Genomic DNA, 10,301 nt, shown 5'->3' with positions numbered 1-10,301 from the left:
TTGCTGTTATGATAGCCCCCTTCGTACCGTGGAATTTTGGTTACACAAATCTTCCTCTGGGCCTTATAGATTCGAAGATATTTAAGGTCCTAATAGTTATTGCCCCACCCTGTATATTTTAATATATAATTTGTCTATATAAATAAGCCCTTTAGTACAATTAACTTTAGAATATAACAAAATGTTATGTTCTATTAAATAGAATATATTATATTATAGAATATATATAGTAACATTGTTAAATTTTCGCGCTGTATGTTAGTAAAACAAGTATTTGTTACATCTCTTACTTATGAAATGCAATCATTATCATTACCAAGTAGATATTATAAAATGATTATGAGTGATCTAATGACTGATTTTTACAACACATCTTTTGCAGAATTATAATAAAATTTGAAGAAATATACTTATTGTAGAGACCCTTGTATCTGTACGTCTTACATTTAATTCTATCTAACGTTTCTATATTTCATTACACATATATTGTACAATAATTTTTACCATTTTTTGTGATCCACATTCCAAGTAATTGTTTTTGTCCTGCAAAAAGATGGTTGATGTTTTGTTATAAAAACAAATATATGATATATGAAACCATGCATGTATTACCTATGATTTTGAAAAAGATTTTAAAAATATTTAGAGTACCGCAACTGTGCGAATTATTAAACTACGAATGATTGCCAAGATAATTTTTCCGAAACTAGTAAAGTTCCCCAGTTTGTTTCTATGCATAAATATTTGAAAAAAAATTATTAAATTACAACAGGGGCAGCGAGAGTCCAATATAAATAGAGTTACCTATTATGAGATAGGCTTTTAATATGAGATAGCAGGTTTTCAACATCCAAATTCAATCGCAAATCGTTTCTGCAACGATTACACGATCTAACAATGAATTTTCCACCAAACAAATTTTCCTTCAAGGACAATAAATTCATGGTGGCTCCCTATTAATTTAGCAGAAAACTCACTATCGCATATTAAAATCCTACCTCATAATAGGAGACTTTCCTCTACATTTGTATATAAACACAAATATACTTGTATTTATATTTGGCTCTCACTGCCCCTTTTGTAATTATTATCAACAGAGTCAGCCTTTTATTTATTTAAAAATAATTATATTTGTTATAATATTATTAACAGTAAGAGCTAGACATCTTGTTATATGGAATAAAGTAAAAAAATGTATCTATATTTAACGATTTCTTTTAATTCTAAATCTTAACTAAAAGCTTGATGTGTAGAGGATACATAAATAAAAACAATACATAAAAAGGGATACACATATATTGTTTATGTGCGTGTGTGCGTATGTGTGTATATATACAGTACAATCAGTTATATGAACTGTGATACCAAATGAAACATAAAATGGAAATAATGCTTTTACTTTTTATTCTACTATAAACATTATTTATTGCAATACCTTTGTACCACGTGATGTTTATTGGGTATAAAATGCGTAAGTTCCATAGGTTCGTTCTCATTTAGATTCAGTTTTTTGTCCCTTTGAAATTGCCGAGATGGTACAAGCAGTTGGCCGTAAGATATTTCCTACAGAATTAATTGATAATTGAGCGTGTCATCGTTAAATTAGTTTTCTGATGTCAGAATCAGAGGAATAAAACAATATATTTTTTAATACTTGGCCGTCCTTGGCATGTTCTATACCCAGCAATCCAAATGGATCAATACTGTCATTAATTGCTGATAATGGTCTTTGAGATGACACATTTTTCCTTCGACATGTATCTTTACGTAATTCCGACCTATAAATAATCATAATAAAATGCTGTTAAAAACATTATACTGGAGAACATTATTTTTAAAAATAAAATCAAATGGGATAAATTTGTATTGTGATCAAAATATTATATAATCTACAGGTAGCAAGACAATGAACTCCAAACTAGAAAGAAAAGTGATAACGATACATTTAAATATATTTTAATATTTCTAGGTTTTATGTTCTTTAATACGAATTTAAAATAAAATTTAATAAAATATTGCAAACATATGTAACGTTGAAAAGTTTGGAATGAGTTGTAACTTTTTAAAAAATCTTTTTCTCCTGAGTAAAATTTTCACTTAAAATTTAGTAAATTACAGATCTTCAACTAAAAAAAGGCAGACAATAGATAAAGGAGAATAATTTACATGCAAGTTAAATAACTTCCATAGGAATCGAGTGCAAGTCTTACCAACTGGAACGTTGTCCTTTATTGTATGAGATAGCAGAAAATATTACAAATGGCACATGTTGGTTCGATACCAAAACCATTCTATCGTCTCCAAATTTACAGCCGTTCACAGGCCGTTGTATCAAACGCAATTCCTTCAATTCCTTCGTAATCTCTGGTATTATGCTACTATTTGTAGAAACTGGTTGCATATTGTTCACTGCCTTTATCTTTGGTTTGGACGATTGTGCTTTTGAATGTACGGAGCCAATGCTTTCGTTGCTACTATTGTATTGATGCTTAATATCTTCCGAAAGCGTAGACGTTTGGTGACTTATGCGCTTCTTATATTGTAGAGAGCCCACACGTCTTTCCGGTAAAGAATAGTCGCTTCCGGTAGTCCCCGTTCTAAGGATATAATTTTTTTTCCATTAAATGAAACATTGAAATGCACAAGTACATGTACAGAATACGTGTTTATTATTCAGAGAGAAAAACAATGAAGTGTCGTGCGACATTATCCTTGCTCCTCTGACCCCTGGTTTTCAAAGGCCAGTTTGCTGTTAGCGGAAATTAATTCAGTAATTCCTCCTTAATTTCCATTTTAAATAGAACATGTTTACAATTAACTCGTAAATTAACATTCTACGAGAAAAAAAAGGCCCAATTTAGAACAAAATTCAAGGTAAGATCACACTCTGTTTGCCTCCACAAAGTTTAATTAGGAAAGGCTTTAAATTCTTATTGTGCAAAATTTATCTACGCATTTATTTGGACCCCCCCCAAAAAAAACAATTGCAAAATTCGTTAAGAGCCACAGTTGAGCGAAAAACAATCTTAATTAACGTGTGTACGATTCTATGCACCATATATGCGCGCAATGACTGGAATGCAATCAGGTTTCACGATGTTTTTGTTTGTGATACTGTAGACGCGCTTGATAATGTTATCTGAATCCATTAAGTGTCATTCAATCCTATCTGAACCGAGACGGTCTTTGAGAAGGGAATATTATGGCGCACATACTTTCACGCGCGCTTAATTGTTCATGCTTCCTCTTATCAAAAGGACTACTCTCGTAATGTACAAGCCATCGAACTTTCGCGAATTAATTTAAAATATAAAACCGTGCAAAATAATAGACGCGCGGCCGTTTACATTCGACCAGTTGTATTATCGCGGGCGATCTCGCGACCTATTTGCGAAACAAACGTTGAAGAGATGAGATAACAAAACCGTGTTATTTATTTACTTGTGATAAACAATATCGTGTTTGTCTTCACACTTTACCGAGGACGAAAAAGTCGACACACATATATATATATATATATACGATATGCATTACGTGTCTCTCAATTCGGCTGCTTACAATTCGGAGCAAACCGTTGCCCGCGTTATGTCACACGGACATGTACGGGCGCGATGTCGCTTATATCGGCGTAAACTTAATCTAAAGCGGAGGCGCGAGCGTTTACCGTTCTCTAAACGAACTGTGCATGCCGCAAGGGAACTGCAGGTGATTTCTCTCCTGCTCCAAGAACATGGTGACCGCTGCCTTGGCGGGGGTGAGTAGCCCGTCCGAGTCGGAGCTGAAGGAGTTACGGTCGGCGCCCTTGTGCGCCGGCTGCGGCGAGCTGTCCTGCTCTATCGTCTCGTTGAGCGGGTGGTCGTGCGCGTCCTCCGTGGGGCAGCCGTCTAGCGCCTCCTCGGCGGAGGCCTCGGGGCCGGCGCTCCGGCACGCCTCCAGCACCGCCTGCTGTTCCGCCTGGCCATCGCTAAGCCTGCGCGCCTGACACGGTCCGCCGCGTGACAGGACGGCGAACTTGGTGTCCCGGTGGCTGCCGTCGAGGGAGATGTTGGACAGGAATGTGAGGGCGGCCAATCTTCTGCGTGAGTGATTTTTCTTTAGGGCCGCTGCCATCCCACGGGGGACCGTGTCGGGATACCGGTGCGAAATATCAGGACGAGCAACGACAACGCACGCCCGGTGACGGCGACGACGGCGACGGCGACGACGACGACGACGGCGACGACGACGGCGACGTCGGCGACGGGGTCGGCGGTGGCGGCGACGACGGCGGCCTCAACTTTTTCGTACAACGACAACTAAGATCACAACGCATTGTCACTGCTGATACACTTAGTTCTAAGTTCGCCAGTGACGATCACGGCCGTGCGCCACGCGTGCAGGGGTGAACCGGTGTCGCTGATCATCATGCCGTTTCCTCGGACGAGCCCTTCGCGAACACGCGTCACCTTCCGCACACCAACGTACTTTACCTACTACGCAACAGCGGGACTGGCCCCCATCGTCGTCGTCGACGTCCTCCTCCTCCTCCTCCTCCCCGCGCCGGCGGCGCCGATCGCGGAACGTGGGATTGCGCAGTCAGTGTTGCCAAAGGCCGAGGGCATGGTGGAATATACAAGGTGAACCATTCCCGTGGATGCGCAGTAGCCTAAAAGTAGTGGGGACGATCCATCCAATAAGAGCCGTGCTTTTTTGCTTATAGATTAGGTTGGGTTATGATTTGTTTGACCGTTCAAACTGCCGCCACACAAAAAGCACGCCGCTTATTGGCCGGAAGGAAGGCTACCCCCTCTTTTCATGCGCAATGGTTCACCTTGTATACTTCCACCATGGCCGAGGGGATATGTCGAGTTTACCGTGCATGGGACAAAGACAGACAGATATCCCTCCCGGCCTCCAGCGTCCCTCGCCATCAAAAGAACATAGAGTGCAACGCTAGTGGCCATTACAAGAACTACAAAATTTCTTCGCTAAGCGACCTACCCCCACCATATGAGTTGCAAGACCGTGGCGCGGACATATCTGTTGTCCACGCGCTCGACTCACTCGACTGCCGTAGTGCCGTGCAGAGAAGCTCAGAACTCTCAGAAGCGAAGTCAGCAACACTGGGCTCAGTTAGCAGCGTTAGCAGCAGTACGCACAGCGAGTAGTATCTACCATGGCCGACTTTGCCTATATAATGTCAAAGATGACCGAAATCTCGAAGGAGGAGCTGCGCAAGGAGGTCGCCGGTAAGTGCCGATATCGCGCGATGTAGATCATTTCGCGCCCGGACTGACGTCGAATCGTGCCGCGCGCGCCGTCGGCGCGGGTAACGCGCGCCCAACGCACCGGGAATACGGGCGAAAACGGCCGCTTTCCTCTTGCGACGTGACGACTCTGGCGCGCACGTACGTGCCCGAGTGGGGCCCCCACGCCGGCCATTGCAACCGCCGAGGCACACTCGAGCCGTATCTCGCCACCTACGTACCGGGCGTGCGGCTGGACCGCCGGGGCGACCGCCGAGTGCAATCCGCCCGCGATTTTTCGACCGGCCAGTTCGGTGCCCTGACCAGAGCCCGGATTTTTCCTCGTTCGCTATAAAAAGCTGGCTTTCTCGGCCCCGTCCACGGTCTTGTATACAGGTCCGGGGACTGCCTCTAATTTTCGATGGTGGGGGTAGGTCGCTTAGCGAGGAAATTCTCTTGGTGGCGAGGGACGCTGGAGGCCGGGAGGGATATCTGTCTGTCTTTGTCCCATGCACGGTAAACTCGACATATCCCCTCGGCCTCCAGCGCCCCTCGCCACCAAAAGAACATAGACTGCAACGCTGTGGCCATTACAAGAACTACAAAATTTCTTCGCTAAGCGACCTACCCCCACCATATGAGTTACCAGACCTGTATGTAAGGCTGGTATTACATTTGTCGTACCACAAAATTTTTAAGCGTATTGATTGGCTGAAGGATAGTAAAATTCTCGAGTATCTAGAAACTTTCTATTCAGCGGCCAATCGACACACTTGAAAAATTTGTCGTACGACAAATGTAATAGTACCCTAAGGCTGAAATTACATGATGCGGAATAGGAGTACGGAATAGAACGTGCGTCATAAAAGCAACCAATCAGAGCCAGACATTTCCGTCACTCGTTGATACGGCAAAGCTCTGATCGCTCTGATTGCCTGTTTCTATAACGCACTCTCTATTCCGTACTCCTATTCCGCATCATGTGATTTCAGCCTAAGGCTGTGCAGCGCGCGCTCCGCGGCGGCGGCCATTTGCGTTCGATATTCACTAGATCCCCCCGACGCGGGAAACCAAACTATCCCCGCGTATACGTGTTGTACACGCACCGGCATAAATGCTGTCCCTATCCTTGTGAGGTGCACGCACACAACTACAGGGACTCTAGTTGTGTGCGTGCATCTCACAAGGATAGGGACAGCATTTATGCCGGTGCGTGTACACACGACGCGTACTAGACGCCACGATGAATGGCGGGGCGATGCAGCCTCCTGAGACGCGAGCGGGGCCGAATTTACGCGGGTCTTTTGACTGGGGCTCCCCCCTCCTCTTACCTCATCCTTTCCAGATAATAAAGATGAAGCTATGCGATGTTGAGATGAAAATCGTTCTGCGATGAAGAAGATAAATAAAGAATGTTTCTTCGCAGAGTTATATTTTGTAATTGATATCGGCGGATTGAAGCGGGAATAAAAATGCACGAAATGATACCTGACGTTATCCTGTGTTCCATTTTTTGTTTTAAACTATTGTTTCAACATGTCGCAATTGCAACGTGCATTCATATCTTGTTCGTTAATTCTTTTTTTAGCCATCCTCAAGGATGCTGACCTGAGGACGATGACTGCTAAGAAAGTGAGGCAACAGATCGAAAAGAAACTCTATGTTGACCTCGCAGAAAGGTAAGCGACGAACGAAAAGACGCGATATATATATACAGGGTGAGTCTTTCCATATCCGACAAAATTTTTGAGAAGGTAGAACGGATCGAGATGAACGAAAAAGTCCTGTACCATTTTGCAATTTTCGTAATAGTTAACGAGTAATTAATTATGAAAAATCGTTGTCTTAGGTCGGCCTACCGCCCAATTCGAGCGCGTGGCGAGATGTGCGCATAGCAATATCGATCGCCGGGCGGTCACATCTTGCCACGCGCTCGAATTGGGCGGTAGGCCGGCCTAAGACGATTTTTAATAATTAATTACTCGTTAACTATTACGAAAATTGCAAAATGGTACAGGACTTTTCCATTCATCTCGATCCGTTCTACCTTCTCAAAAATTTTGTCCGATATGGAAAGACTCACCCTGTATATATATACAGTGATGAAATACGATTATAGAAAAATATTTTTGCTCGCGCATCTTGGCACTTTGTATTTTGATATATGATAAGATACGGCGATCTCTTATATTGCCGCTCGCGAAAATGGCGACAGTGCTAATTTTGATATCAAGTCGATTCATATTACACAACGCAACGGAATATCTCTCGATATACGAGCGCGTTTACTCGCGCCAAAGCTGCGACGTTTAAAGACCGTTTTTAACGGCCGAATCAAGTTGTCTTGTTTTTTACCGTATGAATAATTTGACTTTAATGTTTATATTTTAAAAGAAGTTGCCGATGTGTATCAGCCGTAAGTACGAGTCGGTAATATTAAAGATACGAATTCTGGACGTAAAATATAAAAGTTTGTACAAGATAATCTAATGCTGCATTTTTTAATGTTAAATGGGAAAACAAATCATTTCTTTGTCAGTCGATTTATCACGTGTGCTCGCGGATTACATTACTGCGACGTAGTTTACCTCTCGGTATAAAAAACTCATTTAATTGTTTTATTAATTGTTGAATCGTACTAATCATGCCGTCCTTGAAATTGAATCAAAAACTTGGAAACGGATACAATAGGCACTTGTGCACTGTAATTTGTGCAGAAGAGTCTCTCGGTGTCCTAGAAAAAGAAACAGGGGATCTCTGAGTGGAACTGCCATTATAGACACAAGTTACCACCTCGTTCCTCCCCTGACATTCTTTCACATCTCGGCTCGCGGATTATTCCTACGTTGATCACATATAAAGTAATATCTATTACGTTCATTCTTTATAGGAAAAAGGAGGTGGATGATTTAGTCATGGAATGCGTCCAAGAGAAACACGGTGGAGGAAAGAAAAAGAAGAAGGCCGCTCGTGAAGAGTCCGAGGACGGCGAAGAGGAAGAGGAAGAAGGATCTGAAGAAGAGGAGGAGGAGAAAAAGCCAGGTCAGCAAAATCCTGCTAAAAAAACTCCTAACAAGCGTAAGAAGGGATCCTCCGATGATGAGGAAAGCGCTAGCGATGATGATGCTAGCGACGAGGAATACAGTCCAAAGAAACCTAAAGTTACATCTAAAAAAAGTAAGATATTAATTCTTTGTACTAGAACAGTTTTATTCCCCGGCATGATTCCATCTTAAAATCTCACGTGAAATGTGTTAATTTATTTTTTGTAGCTAAGCCCGGAAAGAAAGGAAAGAAGAAGGGAAGCGATAGTGATAGCGACGAGGACTGGGGTAAAAACAAAAAGGCTCCGAGTAGTACAGCAAAGAAGGGAGGTGGTAGCAAAGGCAAGGGAGGGGGTTACACGCGTGTGACGCGTGTTATCACGTTGTCTCCGGAGCTCGCCGCGGTTGTTGGCGCAGAACAAATGACTCGACCTCAAGTCGTGAAGAAAGTATGGCGTATCATCAAAGAGAGGAATCTTTATGTAAGTATTATTTGTAATCAATTTAATCTTGATGTACTTATTTCCTATATCTTGAAATTTTCTTTTTACTATTTCCTTCGCTATATCTTAGAGGAAAAAATATATATACATATATTACATGCATGTACTTAACAAAAATCATGTTACCAAGAAAATGACTTTTTACAGGACCCTGAGAATAGACAGTTTGCGATTTGTGATGAGGAATTAATGAAGGTAATCGGCGTAAAGCGTTTCAGAACTTTTGGTATGATGAAATACCTCAAAAATCACTTTGTAGATTAAATCATTCTTCAATCCCGATCTCCGACAAGTTATATATATTTTGTTTATTTCATTTGCCTTTCGGCCTTGAAAGGGGGTGCTACATTTCTTTAAACTGACAAAAAAAACTATGTTACATAGCGTTGCTATCAATTTCGTTTGGTCCTTGCTCGCTTCCTCGGTCCTTCCTGAGTTTGATCACTTTCCTCATCCAATCTGCTCCTTCTCCTGTATCTTTCAAGATGTCTTTGATATTTCTGTCATCCCTTAGAGTCTCCACGCAGTCGGACCTCAGATGCTCTAACGTTTCCTTTTTCTCGCCACATATTCTACATACTCTTTCTTCTTCTTTTCTCCAGTACTTGCTTCCTTCTTCCTCGTTTCCGCATCTATACCTTGCGATCATTCTCTGGTCTCTTCCTTTATATTTTTTTTGTAGGTACTTCGGGATATGTTCTGTTCTCAGTTCTTTGTACCTAGTGCAGTACCTTCCTTCTTCTATCCTTTTCTCTTGCTCGGTTCTTTGTTCTTTTCTGTCCGTCATTATTCGTTCTTCCATGTCCGTTCTTTCGGAGCTTTCATTTCCTGTTCCCCTTGTGCTGGTGCTGACTTTCCTGTAATATTGGTCCGACAAGTTATATACATATATACAACATATTCCAGGGTGCGCCTCGTGCACCTCTTCATCTTTCTCACACGATACATACATATACATGAAACACAAAAGGTATTTCTTGCGACTTAAGACTTTAGACCATGTTTACACCATTCCGACGTACTCTGCCGCTCATTGTAACCATTTAAGTTAATGTCAGGCTATGCACAATTTGCGATTTTTAAATTTGCCATTTGCCAGTCACGTGAGATCAATTAGCGATGCAGATGGGAGGATTCACCAAGTGCATGTATATTGTTTACCGTTCACGTCAATTTAGCAACGGAACCATTTCCCTACGAAGTCAAAGGGCGCAAATCACTGCGAATCAATGAATTCGTAGGTTTATGTGTAGAGCTACACTATATGGCAAACCACAGATCGTTGAATTCACAAGCAGTATGGATGGTTTATACTGGCGAATGATAAATTTCTGCGAATACTACAAATTGTACGTAATCTGGCGCTAGTTTTACAGTATTTTTGTATTATTCCTCTACCTTTTTTATATTGAAAATATTTCTTCCGGAACATGGATGTAACAGAATGATTGACTTCTCTCTTTGTTTTTTCTTTTTTTTCTTTTGAACGTCCGCATATTGTTCCTTTCGCCTTGGAGGCGAAGTCAATC

The 10,301-nt window shown here is 41.8% G+C and overlaps 3 protein-coding genes across 6 annotated transcripts in view; 1 reads left to right on the top strand and 2 right to left on the bottom strand.

The window, feature by feature from the left end:
• LOC105569731 (CDK5 and ABL1 enzyme substrate 2) overlaps positions 1-4,974 on the bottom strand; it is a 7,736-nt gene extending 2,762 nt beyond the window's left edge. The window contains exons 1-5 of one of the 2 annotated variants that reach the window (XM_012026418.1): positions 3,665-4,974; positions 2,211-2,597; positions 1,655-1,778; positions 1,436-1,563; positions 505-543 (exon numbers count right to left, since the gene is read on the bottom strand). In XM_012026418.1, the coding sequence (XP_011881808.1) occupies positions 505-543; positions 1,436-1,563; positions 1,655-1,778; positions 2,211-2,597; positions 3,665-4,110 (1,124 nt within the window). In that variant the 5' untranslated portion in view covers positions 4,111-4,974. The remainder of the gene's footprint in view (positions 1-504; positions 544-1,435; positions 1,564-1,654; positions 1,779-2,210; positions 2,598-3,664) is intronic. The other variant, XM_012026420.1, reaches the window with a different exon arrangement.
• A 120-nt stretch (positions 4,975-5,094) lies between these two features.
• LOC105569732 (upstream activation factor subunit spp27-like) overlaps positions 5,095-10,301 on the top strand; it is a 10,650-nt gene continuing 5,443 nt past the window's right edge. Inside the window, exons 1-6 of one of the 2 annotated variants that reach the window (XR_001009534.1) lie at positions 5,095-5,228; positions 6,814-6,904; positions 8,116-8,402; positions 8,498-8,751; positions 8,920-9,071; positions 9,659-10,289. Coding sequence is in view for 1 of the 2 variants with exons in the window: in XM_012026421.1 (XP_011881811.1) it covers positions 5,156-5,228; positions 6,814-6,904; positions 8,116-8,402; positions 8,498-8,751; positions 8,920-9,036 (822 nt within the window). In the remaining variant the exon portion in view is untranslated. Of the gene's footprint in view, positions 5,229-6,813; positions 6,905-8,115; positions 8,403-8,497; positions 8,752-8,919; positions 9,155-9,658; positions 10,290-10,301 lie in introns of those variants that run through there. The other variant, XM_012026421.1, reaches the window with a different exon arrangement.
• Positions 9,066-10,301, bottom strand: part of LOC105569733 — a 22,932-nt gene continuing 21,696 nt past the window's right edge. For both annotated transcript variants that reach the window (XM_012026423.1, XM_012026422.1), the window contains one exon: positions 9,066-9,629. In XM_012026423.1, coding sequence (XP_011881813.1) covers positions 9,149-9,574 — 426 coding nt within the window. In that variant the 5' untranslated portion in view covers positions 9,575-9,629 and the 3' untranslated portion in view covers positions 9,066-9,148. The remainder of the gene's footprint in view (positions 9,630-10,301) is intronic.

This window comes from Vollenhovia emeryi, unplaced genomic scaffold, assembly GCF_000949405.1.
Source record: "Vollenhovia emeryi isolate VEMERY1.0 unplaced genomic scaffold, V.emery_V1.0 DF939123.1, whole genome shotgun sequence".
NCBI lineage: Eukaryota > Metazoa > Arthropoda > Insecta > Hymenoptera > Formicidae > Vollenhovia > Vollenhovia emeryi.
The sequence above is the reverse complement of the archived record's forward strand: the minus strand, read 5'-3'. Positions and strand labels throughout refer to the sequence as shown.